This window comes from Ochotona princeps, chromosome 16, assembly GCF_030435755.1.
Source record: "Ochotona princeps isolate mOchPri1 chromosome 16, mOchPri1.hap1, whole genome shotgun sequence".
NCBI lineage: Eukaryota > Metazoa > Chordata > Mammalia > Lagomorpha > Ochotonidae > Ochotona > Ochotona princeps.
The window spans coordinates 217152-236425 of record NC_080847.1 but is presented as its reverse complement, the minus strand read 5'-3'; the positions used below and the strand labels follow the sequence as shown (position 1 = coordinate 236425).

Below are 19274 nucleotides of genomic sequence, written 5' to 3'. Positions count from 1 at the left end.
TGGGGCCAGCCTGTATTTTGTGGAGAATAGCCCCTGTCGCTCTCCCCCCACGGGGCTCCAGTCTCACCTCTGCCACAGTGGTGAAGCTCTCCTCTGGACACTGAGGGATGAGCTGCAGCAGGAACATGCGGGCCCTTGTAACCACCTGTACAGGATGGTCCTGAAGGATGTGCAGGTGCAACTGTAGGTCAGAGCTCAATCCCACTGCACCCATGCTGCCAGGCGGAGCCCCTATGTGGGGGAGCCTACCTGGTCCTGGAGCTCTAGGCTCCTGTGGGCCAGAGTTCCTATAGCACCATTGTCCCCGGCCACAAAGAGCTGGACCAGCTTCAGATACATGTCAACAGCCACGCGCAGGAAGGCAGCCTCCCTGGTGGCTTCCTTGAAATAGGGGAGGAGGCTGGGGCAGAGACAAGGGATGACAGCTGGCAGCAGCAGGGGAGGGCGTCTGTTCCCTGAGCTCCTGCAGCCCAGCGGGTGGGCTTACCTGTAGAAGGCCAGTGGCAGCAGCCTGGTGTACTGCTCAGGGGCTGTGCAGAGGAGGAGGCGTCCCAGCTCAGTCTCTGCAACATTGGGGGTAGAGGGAGTCCCTCAGTTCTGTGTTGGGGGCTGCCCGGGATGAGGGCATGGTGCAGGTCTCGGCGGGGGCGGGGCGGCAGCATAGGGGGATATGACATCAGCCCACTGAGGAGTTCAACCTGGAGGTGGGGTTCAGTGGGTGACAGCCCCCGTCCCCCCGCCATGACAGGCCCTGCTAAGTTCTTACTGAATTTATCCCTGGCTGCTACAAGCTTAGCCAGGGATAGACTGAAAACTGAGCTTGGGAACTGTGCCCCAATGAGGACTCGTGTGATAACAGTCAACGGGCCATGTCCGTGAAGGTCCAGCTACACGCTGTCCCCAACAGGGTCTTACCTGCTTCTGTCCACTGGAAGAGTCCCAGCCAGGGTATTCCCCTCTGCTGCAGACAAGCCAGGATCTCTGCACTGACACCCAGAGCCCGCAGGGAGTTGGCAGTGCCCTGTGACCCACAGGGAAGAAAGAGAGGCCCACCTGAACGCTGCTCACCTTCCTCGGCCGCCACCCCAGTGCACAGGGTGCCCTGTGCAGGGGCCCCCTATGTCCAAAGGGCAGAGTGGCTCCACCAGATTCTGAGACAAGTCGTGGCAGGGAGTGACAACTCACGTTTGGGGTCAGATGGGAGGAGAGCAGGCCCAGCAAGGAGAAGAAGAAAAGGGGAACCAGCAGCTGCAAATGAAGACACCTTCAGTGAAGATCATGCAACAGCCCGTACACAGCCTGCAGCTGGAGCCCCAGGTGGGGCCAGAAGGCCCTTCAGCGGGGTCTCTGCCTGGGCCTGCAGGCCCTGACACCAGCACAGCTCCTCACACAGACAACCTTGGGTCTCGCAGCCTCGGGGCAGGCATACCCTGCCTTCTCAGGGACACAGCATCCCTGGTCTGCAACGCTCCTGCTCAGCGTAGGGCCTGAGCTACAGCGTCCAGAGCGACGCTGGGAACCAAGAGCAGCCGCCCCCTTGGCTCTCCTGCCTGGCTCTGCTCCGAGTTCTCGGGATGTATGCTTCACTAGGTGTAGGGCTGTGGCTCAAAGGGCCACTGCCATGAGCAGAAAGCAGCTGGGCGGAAGTGCTGCACTCTGCTAAAATCTGTTTCCTCAGTTGTACTTCCAAAACCTTGCATTTGTCCTGGAAATAACTAAGCAAGCTTTGAGAAGTACCTGGTAAGGAAGGTGGCCCATGTGCAGCATGAAGCTGCTGCCCAGGTACCTGCACCCTGGATCGGGCACGCCCCAAGCTGCCAGCTTCCTCAGGTGCACCAAGGTTACCTGGCTCCAAACGCGGGCAAAGAACCTCATGTCTTACCTCCTCTTGCGTTTCCCAGCCCACTTTCTTGAGTAGACTCCCGATGTCCTCTTCGCCCACTCGTGTGATGGCCAAGTGCAGGGCAGCTGCAGAGAGCCAGGCAGGGCCAGGTGGAGATGAGGTAGGGCCAGGGGAGAGGAAGCTGGGGGAACAGAAACATGTCCCCTTAGGCCTTCTGCAACAGGACATGCTGCCCTCCCGCCCCCTATACATTTGGGTTGTCATGTAAGTGGGTGCAGCAGGCAGGGGCCTAATGGTTCAGAGAAGGGGGATATGGGGCCCGGACTGCGCAACATCCCAGCTCTCGAGAGCCTGGCCACCTGAATTGAATGTGGAACACAGCGGTGGGCACCTCTTGTCCCCACGTCACAGTGCTACTCAGTACAGTCCTGACTGTACTTCTGGTCCAGTTTCCTGCTAATGGCCTCTGGGAGGGAACAGAGGGCCAGCTCCGGTCCTGGGGTCCCTGCCACCCATGTGGGAGGACCTGAACTGGGTTCTAGGCTCCTGGGAATGAGTCAGGAGATGGAAGACCTCTGCCTTTCAAAAAACTACACAGAGGGACCCAGCACTGTAGCTAAACTCCTGGCCTTGAACACGCCGGGATCCCATATGGGCGCTGCATCTAATCCCAGCAGCCCCTCTTCCCATCCAGCTCCCTGCTTGTGGCCTGGGAAAGCAGTCAAGGACGGCCCAAAGCCTTGGGACCCTGCACCCATGTGGGAGACCTGGAGGAAGTTCTTGGCTCCTGGCTTTGGATCGGCTCAGCTCTGGCCGTTGTGGTCACTTGGGGAGTGAATCATTGGACAGAAGATCTTCCTCTCTATCTCTCCTCCACTCTATATCTTTCTAATAAAAATAAATAACTCTTTAAAAAAAGTACACAGGGAAACAACAGAAGGTTTGGGGAGCACAGAGCTGGCTGTAGGACCCCCCTCACCTGACATGGACTGGCCCTTTGGAGGAACGAAGGAACACGGCCACGACCAGAGCCCTGGGAGAGGAGTGTGGCTGACTCCCCAGGTAGGCTGTGAACCTGCCTCATCCTGGCCAGACGTAGGCCCCTGGGAACCCCTGCACCTCCCCCTCTCTCAGAGCCTGCTGAGGCAGGACCCTGCCCTGCCCTGCCCAGGCTTCCTTACTTGCTGGCAAACTGCTGGGCATCCTGCAGCTGCCTCAGCTCCTGGGGCAGCGGGTCCTGCAAGGATTTCCTCCACTGGTCACACAGCACAGGCTCCAGGCTTGACCACCACACCTATGGGAAGAGACCACCAGGAAACAGATTAGGGGTGGCTGTGACTAGATACATCCCCAGCCGCCACAACCATGGAAAGGCAGATGACATGTGGGGCTCAGGCTCAACAGCATCCCTCTGGCCCTGCCATGAGGTGCTGCAGACTTTGCAACACAAGAGAAGGCCTTGCTCAGGGAGGAACCTTGGGAGGGTCCCCACTCTGGACTTGGTTGTCCACAAACTGCTTGGCGTGCCCACTGCAGGAAAGGGACCACTCCCCTGGAAGTGTGTGGGAGAAGTGGTGCAGGACCAGCTACCACTGCCACCCCCTCACCCCTAGAATGGAGACAGACAGGACAGCTAAATTGTTAAAAAGAGGGGAGTCCGTGCACAGGTGCACCCCACATGGGAAGAGTTAGACCCCTGGGTGAGTGCCAGGAGGGACACGAGGGTGTGGGTAAGGCCCAGGTGAACCTTGCCCGCTATATCACCCGTTTCTCAAATTCCAAGTAGGATAGAGCCACAGTGGGACAAGAACAGCCCCCACTCAGCCCGAGAAGATGGCCGAACCTACCAGAGCAGAGGTGAGAAGGATGGGGCACTTGGCTTGGCACTCCGTCAAGGTCAGGCTGGCCGTCAGGGCGGGGTCTCTGCTGTGGACACACGCACGGAGGAGCCCCTGCAAGAGACGGGGCTGGGGAGCTCAGCAGTTGTGGCCTGAGGGCTCTGAGGAGGCCACGAGGGCCAAGCGGAGCGCTTACCCTGAAAAAGTGCAGTGTGATGTCCTGAGTCAAGGCGCCTCCATGGCAACAGAAATTTCTCTGTAAAACAGTTCCAAGGAGCTGGTTATGCCGCTGTTAGGGCAGGACAAGAGCAGCTGCCACCAGCACCCCCGGGCACCCCAGCGTCGCAGCTGTTAGGGCAGGACAAGAGCAGCTGCCACCAGCACCCCCCGGGCACCCCAACATCCAGTTCCCCTAAACACAGCACAGCACCCTTCATTTGCTCTTCTGTGCAGGCAGCAGCCGAGTGTGCTAAGGCTAGCAACATCATGGCTGGCCACAGGACTCCCCACTGTCCTGGTTTGCGTCTCAAGGCCTCCATGTGCCACTCAGGGATCAGAGCCACTTTCAAAGCTTTGGCAAATCATTGTTACCCTTCAAAGTGCTACGGAACCTAAGTTCAAACACCAGCCACATCTATACATTTTTTAAAATACAGAGAGGACCTTCAGCTGTATGGCTGCCAGCTGGGCTCTCCCACCTCTGGTGTTTGTTAACATCAAGGCGCACCCGGCAACGCTGCAGTGTGGCTGTCAGCTCTTGCGGCACCAGGGCAGCAATCCCTAACCCTCAGGCACGGAACAGGAAGCAGAAGGAGCCGCTAGGTCCAGGTGAGGGGGCTTTAAGAGGGTGCACCTACCAGGTCCGAGTTGACCAGATGGAAGAACTCCTCACAGGCAAGTGGGATGGGCTGCTGAGCCTGGAAGTTGCCAACAAGAACAGAAGGAGGCAGGCGGAGGAGCACCCTTGGAGAGAGAGGGCCATGTCGGCGAGGAAGGCAGGGTGCGCCTTCCTTCCTGGATCAGAGCTCAGCCCGCACCTGTCTGTGGGGCTGCTGTTCCCGCCCAGGTTACACTGAGCACACGCCAGTCTCTGTTCCATACACAGATGCCGAAAGCAGACTGTCCCATGTGCACAGTACTCCAGTGGGTAGAATGCAGTAACTCGTGTAACTAGAAACCATTCCACACGGTACAAGAAGGACTGTAGTGGGGCTAGCGCTGTGGCACAGCAAGCTAAACCTCCACCTGTGGCACCATCATCACATCCAGCTCCCTGCCTGTGTCCTGGGAAAGCAGTCGAGGATGGCCCAAAGCCTTGGGACCCTGCACCCGCGTGGGAGACCTGGAGGAGACTCCTGGCTCCTGGCTCAGGCTCGGCTCAGTTCTGGCCGTTGCAGCCACTTGGGGAGTGAATCATTAGACGGAAGATCTTCCTCTCTGTCTCTCCTCCTCTCTGTATATCTGACTTCCCAAAAACGATTAAATAAATCTTAAAATAATAATAGTAATAATAATAATAATAAAAAGGGTGAGGGGTGCAGTGAGTATATTTGAGTACAGTTTCCCTGAAAATTTTATTTAAATTTTTAAAAAGATGTATTTATTTTTTTTAGAAAGGCAGATATACAGAGAGGAGAGACAGAGAGGAAGATATTCCATCCTTTGATTCACTCCCCAAGTGGCTGCAGCTGAGCCAGTCCAAAGCCAGGAGCCAAGAACTTCCTTCCAGGTCTCCCACACGGGTGCAGGGGCCAAGGCTTTGGGCCGTCCTTGACTGCTTTCCCAGGCCACAAGTAGGGAGCTGGATGGGAAGTGGGGCTTCTGGGACACAAATTGGTGCTGATGTGGGATTCCAGTACATCCAAGTCAAGGACTTTATCCACAAATCTTCCACACCAGACCCCCTAACATTTTTTTTTAAACATTTATTTGAGAGTCAGACGGCACACATCTGTGATGCCAGGGAAGAAGTGGGAACGAAAATGTAAATTCAGTCTCCACGTGGCTGGCAGGAACCCAGTCACTGAGCCTGAGATCACTGCTGTTCCCAGGGTCTGTAGGGGCAGAACCTAAAGTCAGGAGCGAGTGGATGCGCTGATGGGCACACAGGAGTCTCCACCTCCTGGTCGAATGCCCAACCTCCAGGTCTCCTTATTCTGACACAAGCTCCTCACACCACATCTTTCAACAAAAGGCCTCCGGGGACCAAGCAGGAAAGTTCGGCCCACAGCGCCTTCCCAGTCTCCAACCCTGCTCTGCACGAGCCCCGCCAAGGAGCTGACACTACAGCGGACAGACATGCAGGCGCAGATGGAAGTGGACTTGGCGGCCAGGCCCTGGGGTGGTGCCGGCCAGGCCCGGCCCAGCACTATTACCGTTTGCACATAAGCAGCTCTTGCTCTCTCAGCAGTCGGTCAGCCACATCCCCACCACTCCCTAAGGTGTGAAGCCTTCTGCGAAAAACCCCAATGAGGAAGTGTCCTCGAGCCGGGGCGAGGTCGTGAGGTGTGCTGGGGCCTGGCTGCAGCTCCAGGTCAACAGCCATTTCCTGGAAAAGAGTACAGCAGCGTATTTCCAAGTGTGCCCCCAACCCCATGGGCAGAAAACCCCACGGGATGTCCTGAAGGGCCCTGGGAGGCGTTTGCAAGAGGAGACTCTGTAGGGCTATGGTGGAAGAGAGTGGCATAAGATTTTTTTGTGTGGGGAAGGGGATAATATTTGAAAGCAGGAAAGAAAGAGGTGGGCAGAAAAAAGGAGCCGTTTCCTCCACTGGTTTACCTCCAAGATGGCAACAACGGCCAGTGCTGGGCCTGGCTAAAACCAAGAACCAGAAGCTTCCCATGCGTCCCTCAGTGGTGTTGGGGCCCAAGCACTTCAGCCAGCCTCTAGTGCCATTAATGGGCTGTTACCAGGGAGCTGGACTGGAAGTGGAGCAACCAAGATTTGAACTGGCACCCATATGGAATACTAGCATTGGAGATTACACTCTTTGCCATGACACTGGTCCTGTGGGATAAGCTCATTCTAAATGACCTACAGCTAGCACCAACCTCCTCTGTGCCTATGGATAGGCACACAGGCAGAGACAATATAGTTAAGGCCTCTCACCCCAGCACCACAGCACCCCACAGCCCCAGCTACCATATGACAACCACACCCTGTCATGATCCAGGCCCCTGGGTGCTCAGCCAGGGTTGGGTAGGCATCTACCCTAACTTATATACCCTTCATTCTGGAACATTCCCAGGGACTGTTTTCAGCGACATTAGAGTTCTGCAGGTTTTAAATACCAGCAGCTGCTCCACCTGAACTCTAGTCAGGTCTTCAGATCCTGTGTTCTGGTCATTTTTCAGATTAACTTTCCAAGGAGCCAGGCCCAGTGTGATGGCTTAATGGCTGAATCCACAGCGTGCATGCGCTGGAATTCATATGGGCACCAATTCATACCCCAGTATCTCCGTCTCTCATCCAGCTCCCTGTTTGTGACCTGGAAAAGCAGTAGAGGACGGCCCAAGGTATTGGGACCTTATACCTGAGTGGAAGACCTGGAAGAAGTTCCTCGCTCCTATCTTTGGATCAGCTGAGATACAGCCATTGCAGGCGTTTGGGAAGTGAACCTGCAGAAAGGTCTTTCTCTCGACTTTCCATTAAGAATATATATATATATAAAGTGCACCCACCATTTCCATTTCCCCCAGTGGTCATGGGATCCTGCCACGAGGAACTCATGGAGGCAGAATCCAGCAGTGAACAGGGCACTTGCTCTGCTGGGGCGGGGATGAGGAGGTGGGGAGCAGTGCAAGAGGGAAAGGCCAAAAGGTAGAACGACGGACATAGGACTGAACGCTTGTCCAGGGTCTTGTTTCACGGGATGTTTTGTCAGTGTGGCTCCGCTACGGCAAGCAGTCTCCTCCATGTCCACATTTCTGAACGCAGGCAACCCCCAGAGTGGCAGATGAATCCCGTGTGAACACACTGAACAAGGGCAGGTTCAGTATACAGAACCAGGTTGCACACACAGGTGGCAGGAAGCCAGAGGTCATCTGCCCCACTGACCAGAGCCACCCGAGAGGCTGAGCCTCAACACAGTTTCGGGACTCCACAGACGAGGCCAGGCAGACCCTCAGCCCAGCGTGTGAGCAGACAACTTGGCAGTAACAGCAACCCAAAGCTGCTCCTAGACACGGAGCCAGCACAGCAGCACATCTGTGCATTTGGGAAAGTGCTGTGGGGTCCACTCTGCCACAGTGACACTCACCTGCAACCTCGACAGAAGGTCCCGATTTCCTGTGCGGCCCCCGAAGACCAGGGCATGACTCTGTGAGCGCTCAGCAATCCCCGTGCTGGAACAGAAATGCAGCTACAGCCCTGAAGCCCCACAGCCCCCAGTCCCCGCATGGTCCCCAGAGGTGTCGGCCCTGACCGCACCGTCTCCATATCAGTACAAGGCAGCACCTGCTTCGAGGCTTGCTGCTCCTTGCTACTCCTGGGGACAGCAGCAAAAGACGGTCCAAGTAATTGGCCCCACACCCACGTGGGAGACCTGGAAGAAACTCCTGGACTCTGGCTTCAGCCTGGCTCAGCCCCAGCCATTGTGGCCTCAGAGTAATCTAGCAGAAGGAAGATCTCTCTCCCCGCTCTCTAACTCCAATGTAATTACAAAATGAAGGAACTGGTCCTCTGCTGTGGTGCTGCCATCCCATACGGGCACTGGTTTGTATCTCAGCTGCTCCACTTCCCAATGCCCTGCTTATGGGCTGGGAAAGCAGCAGAGAATGGCTCAAGTCCTTGTGTCTCTGTACCCATGTGGGGGACCCAGAGAAGCTCCTGGATTCAGACTGGCCTAACCAGAGCACTGAGACCATCTGGAGAACAAACCAGCAATGGAAGATCTCTCTCCCTGTTTCTCCTTCTCTGTGTGTAACTCTGCCTTTCAAATACAAATAAATATATCTTAAAAATGCAGGAGGGCCCAGCATGATAGCATAGTGATTAAGATCCTCGCCTGGCACGTGCCGGGATCACACATGGGCGGAGGTTCTAATCCCGGTGGCTCCACTTCCCATCCAGCTCCCAGCCTGTGGCCTGGGAATGCAGTTGAGGACGGCCCAAGACTCTGGGACCCTGCACCCCCGTGGGAGACCCAGAAGAGCTCCTGGCTCCTGGCTTTGGATTGGCTCAGCTCTACCCGTTGCGGCCACTTGGGGATGGAACGGAAGATGGGACAGAAGATCTTTCTCCCTGTCTCTCTTCTCTGTATATCCACTTTTCCAATAAAAAAGTAAATAAATCTTTTTTTTTTTTTTTTTTTTTTTAAGATTTTATTATTATTGGAAAGCCGGATATACAGAGAGGAGGAGAGACAGAGAGGAAGATCTTCCATCCGATGTTTCACTCCCCAAGTGAGCCGCAACGGGCCGGTGCGCGCCGATCCAAAGCCAGGAACCAGGAACCTCTTCCAGGTCTCCCACAAGGGTGCAGTGTCCCAATGCATTGGGCCATCCTCAACTGCTTTCCCAGGCCACAAGCAGGGAGCTGGATGGGAAGTGGAGCTGCCGGGATTAGAACCGGCGCCCATATGGGATCCCGGGGCGTTCAAGGCGAGGACTTTAGCCGCTAGGCCACGCCGCCGGGCCCAAAGTAAATAAATCTTTAAAAAAATGCAGGAGAAATTAAAATTAAGAAGAACTATTCGTGATCACAAGTTCAATGAGCCACTATAGAAAGACGGTCAGTAGTTTAACACATTAGGAATCAGTAATCTGGAAATTAAATGAAAGCTTGAATTCCATGTAGGACAGAACCAAAAAGATTTTGTGGCGATAAATGTATACAGAAGCATAAGACTTAGCCACAGGTCTACACAGACCAGTAGGCCTACACCGAAGTAGACCTGTTCAGCCAACAGACCCCAGAAGGTGCAATGAACCAACAGCATCTCAGACCCATCGAGACCACTCGAGCAGCACTGTCCTAACATGGGTCCCACGTCGGGCTCTCTAAGGTAATATCAAGGGTCCTTCTCCAGTGTGACAGCAAGGAGCGTCCCACCCCACCCTCCGTAACATTTATATGAGCCAGCACACCTCCACACCTCAACAATGTAAACAATATGGAAAATAAAAAAAGACTTACACACTGAAAAGCATAAAAACGCTATGGAAAGAACTTGACAGACACAAGTAAACACAGAGGCCGTGGTGACAGGGCCCGAGCAGCAGCGTGCCGTGGCTGGCGCTCAAGCAGTTCCTCCCCATGACAAGCTCTACACGACCAACACCTAACTCAGACAGCTAGACGATGCTGTTCCAGTGCGCATGAAGTGATACAACTCGACTGGAAGAAACAGGCTTTGTTCAGGAGTACATTCACAGAAGCAGGGTGCCCCAAGCAATGGTGCCACTGACCTCTGGTAGAAGTCCATCAGCACGTTGACCAGAACAGTGCATGCCACTTCTAGATCTCCGTCACAGCCCCCTAAAGCAGATGGCGCTGGGAGGTAGTGCTGGTAGATGGCCCACTGGTGGAAGTCCAGTCTGCAACCAAGGACACAGGTCAGTTCCAAGAGACGCTCCCCAGCCCACAGGTACAGCGCACCCCACTCCAGGGACTGCTGGCTGCAGCAGGAGGGTTGGAACCAACAGTCTGTGATCTCAGGGCAACCCACTGACCAAGGCAGGTGGTCACCTTGAGAAAGAACCGCTGTTCACATGGTTCCCCACTAGCTCAGCACACAGACTGGGCCTGACAGGTCACCCTGGACGCCTGAACTGAGCACCAGCAGCCACTGGATAGGTACGCTGGAACAATCCACAGTGACCTGCAACACTGAGATCGGTTCATGCAGACAATGACCACGTAAGTGGGCAGGGAGGTCCTTCCCATCATGTGCCCAGGGTATTCAGCATACACGTGAGATGTGCATAGCACAAGAGGGTATCTACAGTCTCCTGGATACAGGGACTGGAGGGACTAAACAACAGCCACCGTGAGGGCCTCCCCAGGCCACTGCTGGTCACACTATCTCAGGCCATCTCCCAGACACAGGGACTGGAGGGGTTAAGCAAAGGCCACCGTGAGAGCCACCAGCAGCCCTATCTCAGGGCCGATTTGAGTCCCTCCACTCTGCCTTCTGATCCAGCTCTCTTCTAACGTGCCTGGGAGGGCAGCAGATGGTTCAAGTACTTGGGTCTCTGCTTCCCCTGGGTCCAGGGTAGAGTTTCTGGCTCTTGGCCTTGGCCTGCTCCAGCCACTGTGGCCACTTGGGGAAAGAACCGGGGATGGAGATCTCTTCTCTCTGTTTCTCTGCTGCTCTGCCTTTGCAATGAAACCACCCCACTCAGGTACGGTGGAAGAGGCGAGCCTGAAAAAGCACACTGCTGCAATGAGCCTCCACAGATGGAGCAGCAGCCCTCAGCCCTCTCTGTCACCCTCTTGGACGTATCTCCTGCAGACTGACTCCTGGGAAGGCAGAAGGACACAGGCAGAGCACGCCAGCCCTCCCCTGAGCTGGTTCTGTGGTGACTACCTCTTCATCCCTCACCCCACCCCCCATGCCAGGCACGGCACATCGGACCTCCCTCACAGCCATGCTGGCACTGGCAGCCACTCGGAGTGAGCCAGCAGCAGAAGACCTTTGGCACTCTTTCAAGTACATACACCTTAAGACAGGACACCGTCCAAGGTTTCAGGAGGCAGCTCACCTCTCTGGATCTGAGAGAGCATCAGTTTCAGGTTGGACTTCTAGTTCCAGCTGTAACCAGTCTCTGTACGTTAACTGAGAAAACAAAAGCAACGTTACACGCTGGTCACATTCATAAAAGCTTGTCGTTTCCTCTCACGGTAAGGTCTGTGCTCCGTGGTCAGAGCCAAACAACGGCCACGAGCGGAGAGAGCAGCAAGGGACAGCTGCCCTGCAGGGAAGCAGCAGCGCCCGACTGACACACTCACACCACAGGCTGGCCTGAGCTGGAATGCTGGGCCCAGGTGCTTCAGATCTCGGAACGTCCTGGGGAGATGCTGTAGGACAGCAGGGACCCCATCACAGAGCCTGGCGGACACCCCGACATGCTCTTCACCTCTCGAGGCAGGAATGGGGAAGCCACTTCCACAGTGGCACCAGGAGTGACAAGGGAGGGTCAGGTACTTACGCGAAACTGCTGCTCCTTCAGCAGCTCCTGGAAGCCACTCTGTCTCCAGAGAGAGAGGGCAGCTCTCTGCCAGGGGGCAGGAGGCTGCAGGGCACTCCAGGGAAGGCCAGCTGTGTCCTCCGGAGGGACAGGCACTCGGGACTCCGGCAACAACCTGAACACAGTGAACTGAAACTGAAACAGACAATGACACGTTGGCCAAAGCCAGTGACGGACCCGTGTGCACACCCCCTCTCGGAGCACCACAGCTGCAACAACAGCCTGTGGCAGGACCACATGCTCAGAGGGAGAACAGCCGAACCCACGGGCTGCAGAGGTTACTGCTGGCCTTGGGCCGCCCTCCCCCCCGGGCCCGGCCAGGAGAAGCCAAAGGACAGCACTAGTCTGCAGGCCTCCAGTGCTGCCTGTCTCTCCCCCAGCAAGGCTGGACAGTGCCACACTGGGACAGCATTATGGCGAGTGGGTTAAGCCACCGTCTACGAGGCCATCATGGCAGATCATGGCAGCTCCACTTGTGGCCCAGCTCCCTGTCCATGTGCACTGGGACATCAGCACAAGACAGACCAAGTGCTGGAGCCCCGCCCAGCCCCAAGGGAGACAGGAAGAAGCTCTTAGCTTCTCACTTTGGTCTCATCTGGCCCTGGCTATTGTTCTCATTTGGGTAGTGAACCATTCTTCTAAATATGGGAAACTAAACAAGAAAGCTTGGCTCCTGGGACTAAGTTCTTCAAACGTAACAGCCTGCATCGGACTGCAACTTCAGGCGTCTGGGCAGGGCTGTCAAAGCCACTCAGCTGAAGTAGCATCGTGACACAGTGGGCGAAGCTGGCTGCTGCAACATGAACACCCCAGATCGGTGCTGGTGCCAGTCCTGGTGCCAGTCCTGGCCACTCTGCCTCAGCTCACGCACCTGGCAGGCAGCAGACGACAGCTCAAGTGCTTAGGCCCGTGCCACCAACATGGGAAACCCAGAGGGAGCCCCAAGATCCTGGCTTCTGCCTGGCCCTACCTAAACCATCACAGCCATTTGGAGAGTAAATCAGCAGGTGGAATATCTCTCTCTTTCAAATGAAGCTAGAAAAACAAGAACCTGTGACTTTAACTGCTCCGAACACTGGTGATTTCCATCACTCTGGATAAATGCCATCTGCTCACCAGATGAAAGGAACAAGAACTTTTCTTGGGATGGACACACCGTTTTTATTACTACTTTTTATTGGAAAAGCAGAGTCACAGAGAGAAGACACAAAAAGATTTTCCTTCCACTGGTTCACTCCCCAAGTGCCTGCAGCAGCCAAAGCTGAGCCTATCTGAAGCCAGGAGCCCAGAGCTTCCTCGGGGCTTCCCACGCGTGTGCAGGGTCCCAATGCATTGGGCCGTCCTCGACTGCTTTGCCAGGCCACAGGCAGGGAGCTGGATGGGAAGTGGAGCAGCTGGGACATGAACTGGCGCCCATATGGGATCCCGGCCCTTGCAGGGTGAGAATCACACCAGGCCAGGGTGGAGACGTGATGTAGGCCCCTCCCTGGCAGCACCTCCACGACACAAACAAGGGCAGCTGCTTCCCCAAGGAGAGGTGACACCTGCTTGTCATCTTCCAGCCCCTCAATGCGGGATCCAAAGGAAAAGCAGCCACTGGCAGGGACCTGGAGGTGCCCCAGGCCCAGGGTTATAAACTCACCTTCTTTATGAGGCCTGGAGATAAACAGCTGTACAAAGTGTCACGTGACTGGGAAGAAAATCTGCACAAGGAATAAGAAATTGCTGCCGTGCAAAATCTGAAATAGAGATTATAAGGTACACGGGTGAGCCATGACAAATGCAGCAAGAAAGTCGAGACTCAATACCACAAGGCTGTGCCCACTTCACTCTAAGCGGCCGGCCTGAGCAGAACTCGGGACGAGAAGCTGTCCTGTCAGGAAGTACGGCCACTCTGTGTGATGGCCACATGCCCGAACCCAGGGACAGAATACGCTCTACATCAGGGACCCTGGGATGACGTCGAGAGTCCGTCCCACATTCCCGCATACTGATGTGGTTGGCCTGCTGGGAGCGGCCCTTTTCCCTTCTCTCCCCACTTTTCCTAAATATAGGAAGAGAAAAGGAGAGTGGAGGCAGTTGTCCCACCCACTTTCCCCCATCCTAGACCCCTCCACCCTAATCGATGGTCCATATGGCCTTGTATCCTTCTCAACTACATAAACATCATCAAAACTAAAATTACTATTTTAAAAAAGATTAAAAAAGATTCAACTGCTCAGGCAGTCACTGTTAGCCCTAGCATGTGTCACTTACCATGCACCCCCTTAAAAAAAATTTTATTTTTATTGGAAAGGCAAATTTACAGCGAGACTGAAAAACAGGGAGAAAGATCTTCCACCCTCTGCTTCACTCCCCAAGTGGCAGCAATGGCTAAAAATGGGTCAATCTGAACACAGGAGCTTCTTCCAAGTCTCCCAAGTGGGTGCAGAGGGATCTGAGTGGACCATCCTCTACTGCTTTCCCAGGCCACAAGCAGGAAGCTGGAAGTGGAACAGCCAGAGACCCAGGGCAGCTTGACCGCCCTGTATCCCAGCCATGCCAAGCACCTGTGCATCCTGTGCCTCCGGTGCTTCCTCCCCACCTTCACACTGGAACCTCTGTCCAGATACTGCGCTAAATGACTGAGTGGCCACATGGCCAGCTAGGTCACACTCACACTGCCCAAGGCCCTAGGAGCTTCATAGCAGAACTTTGGCTGTGTCCTGACGGTTGGTGCCAGGCCTGGCCCCTCTATGGAGGCCACTGGTGTGCTCCATACCCACCACAACTTTCTGGGTGTGCCCTGCAGAGAGGGGGACCCAATGACAGGTGAGAGGGGCAAGCAGCAGTGCCCGGGGAGGGGGAACTTAGGCAGCTCACCTACCCAGAGGATCTGAGGAGACGTGCTGGCTCTCATCATGAAATGGACAACGCAGAGTGGTCATGGTGTACCAGATACCAAAAGCCTAGACATGACCGCCACGGAGGATAGGACTAGGGACACACCCACATCAGAGTGCTCGGGCCCCGGTCCTTGCCACTCACAAGGAGGAGGCGACGAAGGTGCTCTGGGCCACCGGCTTTAGCCAGGCCCCACCCTGACTGCCACAGGCTTTTAGAGTGAATCACCAGACGACAAACAAAACCACCCCTGTGGAAGTAGACTCATCTGATTTTGTCAGGGAGCCTGGCATACTGCACCAAAAGGGACAGAGGGATCCTGGCACAGGGAGAGCAGCTCATTGAGAGACCCCGGCACAGGGACAGCAGCTCACTTGAGGCAGAAGAGCAGGGACTCGCTGGTGCTGCAGGTCAGGAGGCTGTTGAAGAACTCAGGAACTGGCAGGCTGCTGGCAGGGGCACCACCCATCTCTACCTCTGGAAGCACAGCCCTGGACTCACCGAGGTGGGCAGCCAGGGCAGCCAACCCCAGCACATGGGGGGCACTGAGGCTTGGGCCCTAGAAATGACAAAGATGGGGTGGTAGGGCTGGTGACAGTCCACATCCCCCAAAGGCCTCCAAGGCACAAGCCAGAGGCTACAGTGGCAACCTGGCGTGCACAGGAGCCCTAAACAGTGACCCACATGCAGGGGGAGCCCACCTGGTGCCGAAGCAGCTGACAGAGTCGCGTGAGCACAGCAGGCAGCAGCGTACGTCCACACAGGGTCCTCACAAAGAGGGCAGCCCAAGGGCCCTGCCTGCAGAAAGAGCAGCTCACAGCACTGGCCTGTCTCGGCCCTGCACCTTCAGACCAGGAGGCCAAAGGCCCAGGTGGCCTTCCCAGCACACAGAGTGACCAGTCCTGTGCTCGGTGACACTGAGCTCGATGGGGTCCCGGCTCCACACAGTAGGAGCAAGCCCAGGCACCACCCAGGCCACAAGAACCCTGAGCTTTTACCGTTCAGGTGGTGCAAAGCTGGAGGCTGCCATGAGGCTCTGACAAAAAGACGTCAGCAGGAGGTCGACGATCTGAAAGCAGAGGGAAGGCAGTGAGCAAGGACAGCAGCGAGAGTGCAGAGGGAACGAGGGCTACTCGGCATCAAACAGCCCTGAGAGGCTGGACAAACCCTGGGACAGGGCGCAAAACGGTAGCCTAGTGGCTAGGGTCCTCACCCCACATGCACTGGGATCCCATATGGGTGCTATTTCTAATCCTGGTACCCCTACTTTCCATCTGGCTCCCTGCCTGTGGCCTGGGAAAACAGGGGAGGATGGCCCAATGCCTTGGTACCCTGCACCTGTGTGGAGACCTGGAAGGAAGCTCCTGGCTTTGTTTGCACTGGCTCTGTCCACTGCAGCTGCTTGGGGAGTGGATTACTGGATGGAAAAATCTTCCTCTCTGTCTATCTGACTTTCCAATAAAAATAAATCTTTAAAAATAAACACAGGCTACTGATCATCAGTAAGTGGTCCACATGTATTCCTTCGGTTCCGTGCACCAAGTCCATCACTGCTGGACAGCAAACAGGTCTGTATTAGTAAGTACACAACGTGTAAAGAGGCATTTTACAACAGCATACAGAGGACCAGTTATCTGCATGCTATTGAAACTAACTTAGTATAAGTCGAAATTATACTGCAATAAATTAGTGGCTTAGGGGCTGATGTTGCACCATAACAGGCATTCCACACAGCGCCGGTTGGAGACCTGGCTGCTCCATTCCCAATCCACTTCCCGGTGACTGCACCTGGGAAAACAATGAAGGATGGTCCAAGTGCTTGTGTGCCTGCACCCAGGAGAGACTAGGAAGAAGCTCCTGGCTCCAGACTGGCCCAGCTCTGGCCGTTGTAACCATTTGGGAAGTGAACCAGCAGATGGAAGATTTCTATCTCTCTGCCTTTCAAATAAATCTTTTAAAAATAAATAAATAAGGGGCTCAGCAGCATGGCCTAGTGGCTAAGGTCCTCGTCTTGATCCCATATGGCCGCTGGTTCTAATCCCGGCTGCTCCACTTCCTCTCTATCTCTCCTCTCAGTATATCTGACTTTGTAATAAAAATAAAATAAATAAATAAATAATAAATACGCAGCCAACAACCTGTTCTTGTCTAAAACACAAGAAGGACAGGCACAGTGGTGTTGCACCTCAAGCTCATATCCCACAACGGTGCGCCAGCTGCAGACCCAACTATTCCACTGCAACCCATCAGCCTGCCAGTCAGCGGGAGCAGCAAACAAGGTCCAGGGAAGGAAGATGAAAATAAAGATTTCAAAACCATTTCCCTTCCTTTCCGGCCTGGGCCCTATGAGATGCCTCCTGCAAGGGCGGCAAGAAGGGCCGTTCTGCCATCAACGAGGTGGTGACGCAGGAGTACGCCGTCAACAGTCACGAGTGCATCCATGGAGTGGGCTTCAAGAAGCGAGCTCCTCGGGTGCTGAGGGAGATCGGAAGATTGTCATGAAAGAAATGGGAACTCCAGATGTGTGCATTGATACGAGGCTCAACAAAGCTGTGTGGGCCAAAGGAATAAGGAGCGTCCCATCCCGCATCTGCCTGAGACTGTCCAGAAAATGTAACGCGGATGAAGATTCGCCAAACAAGCTCTGTCCTCTGGTTACCTACGTGCCTGTCACGATTTTCAAAAATCTACAGATTGTTAATGTGAATGAGAGTTAAATAAAGTTGTAAGACAGACATAAAACATCTCCTTGGCAAGGTTGGCACTGTAGCATAGCTAGAAAAGCCACTGCCATACCATATGGATGCTGTCTCAAGTCCCATCTGCTCATTTCCTGTCCAGCTCCCTGGGAAAGCAACAGAACGGGGCCAAATGTTTGGGTCCCTACACCCACGTGGGAGAATGGAAGCAGCTCCAGGCTCCTGGTTTCGGACAGGCACAGCCCTGACTGCTGCAGTCATCTGGGCACGATCTCTAATGCTGCCTTTCAAACAAAATAAATCTTAAATTAAACATTTCTTTACCTACAAAATCGCTGGGGCAGTACAGAGCGATGCCCAGCTCTCGTGTTTCCTGAGAGGGACTGGACATCCTGTGCAACCCCAGGGCCTGCAGCCACTTTCTTGTTTTTTAAAGATTTGTTTAGTATTATTGGAAAGGCAGGTCAGATTTACAGAGAGAAGGAGACAGAGAAAGGTCTTCCATCCATTGCTTTACTCCCCAAACGGCTGTAAGGGATGGTGCTAAGCCGACCCACCCAAAGCCAGGAGCCTCTTCTGGGTCTCCCAGGCCCAGGCAGGTACAGAGTCCCAAGGCTTTGGGCCATCCTTGACTGCTTTCTCAGGCCACAAGCAGGGAGCCGGAAGGGAAGTGGAGCAACTGGGACATGAACTGGCACCCATATGGGATCCTGGCACATGCAAGGTGAGGATTTAGCTACTGAGCCATTGCACCAGGCCTTGTACCCACCTTCTGCTCGTGCGGCTCGAGCCTGGGATCAAGGATGCTGAGCTGAATCTTCGTCACCTCCGCAGTGCTGTCATCCTCCCTGCATGCCCAGGCAATGCTCAGCCTGTCAGAGACCACAGCTACCTGGGCAGACACAGCTGCACACGGAGAAATCCGTGAGGCCCAAGGTGCACAGAGCGCATGAGGACATGCGAGCGATCTACAACTGCAGCCTGGCATGGGGGTCGCTGAGAGCGCAGCTGCTGGCTCTCCTTGGACTGCAGGTGGCACAGGGACCAGATGGATGGCCTGTACAGAGGCCTTGCTGCCACATGACATGGGCAGAAAGGAACTGCAAGCCATCCACTCCTCCTACTGGGCCAGCTGAGGGCAACACAGCCCTGTACCATCTAGCATCTCAAGTCTGTGTGCCCAGAACCCGCTCCTGGGCATGATGTTTCCAGGGCTCTGCCAGTGCCCCATAGAGAAGCCTCTCACTGCTGTCAGAGGCAAGACAGATCTGGTCCATTCTCTTCATCTCTGTCACCAAGTTCCACCGTCAAGCTCCGGAGAACCGGGAGGACACCATTGCCACAGCCCCAGATCTACGACTGCACAGCCCTGGCACAGCACTGTGCTCACCATCATACTGGCTGGGGTCTGCCATGCAGGTTCTGAGCTTGCTTAGTGCAGCCTGGAGGGACTCCAGAGGCTCTTCGGCACAGACAGGCTCTGTCCTCCTTCCAGCAGCTGCACCTGAGTGAAAGATGGGGCACACATGCAATGGAATCTTCAAGAAGCAGGCCTTGCACACATAATGCTGGGTGCAGTCGACAACAACTACACACAAGCTTAAGCAAACAGAGACTGTGTATCCATCACTGCCAAGTTGAAAAGCAAACAAAACGCAAAAACATACAAACCCAGCCCAGCCAGAGTAAAGGGAAGATAGCGACTCCTTCCTTAATCTCACATCCCTAACTCCACTGACAACCAACTGGAAGGAAGACAATAATGAATATACAGGAGATACTCCCCAATTCTCAACTCATTTGTAACAGTAGACTACATGCC

General features: G+C 54.9%; 1 protein-coding gene across 1 annotated transcript in view; it reads right to left on the bottom strand.

The window, feature by feature from the left end:
* FANCA (FA complementation group A) overlaps positions 1 to 19274 on the bottom strand; it is a 37070-nt gene that overhangs the window by 224 nt on the left and 17572 nt on the right. The window contains exons 21-41 of the mRNA XM_058674808.1: positions 18843 to 18956; positions 18222 to 18358; positions 15752 to 15822; positions 15455 to 15551; positions 15128 to 15312; positions 13513 to 13609; positions 11832 to 12005; positions 11385 to 11458; positions 10089 to 10217; positions 7940 to 8024; positions 6057 to 6229; positions 4539 to 4644; positions 3878 to 3937; positions 3691 to 3795; positions 3025 to 3137; positions 1883 to 2024; positions 1186 to 1248; positions 916 to 1021; positions 488 to 563; positions 250 to 400; positions 68 to 160 (exon numbers count right to left, since the gene is read on the bottom strand). Coding sequence (XP_058530791.1) covers positions 68 to 160; positions 250 to 400; positions 488 to 563; positions 916 to 1021; positions 1186 to 1248; positions 1883 to 2024; positions 3025 to 3137; positions 3691 to 3795; positions 3878 to 3937; positions 4539 to 4644; positions 6057 to 6229; positions 7940 to 8024; positions 10089 to 10217; positions 11385 to 11458; positions 11832 to 12005; positions 13513 to 13609; positions 15128 to 15312; positions 15455 to 15551; positions 15752 to 15822; positions 18222 to 18358; positions 18843 to 18956 — 2351 coding nt within the window. The remainder of the gene's footprint in view (positions 1 to 67; positions 161 to 249; positions 401 to 487; positions 564 to 915; positions 1022 to 1185; positions 1249 to 1882; positions 2025 to 3024; positions 3138 to 3690; positions 3796 to 3877; positions 3938 to 4538; positions 4645 to 6056; positions 6230 to 7939; positions 8025 to 10088; positions 10218 to 11384; positions 11459 to 11831; positions 12006 to 13512; positions 13610 to 15127; positions 15313 to 15454; positions 15552 to 15751; positions 15823 to 18221; positions 18359 to 18842; positions 18957 to 19274) is intronic.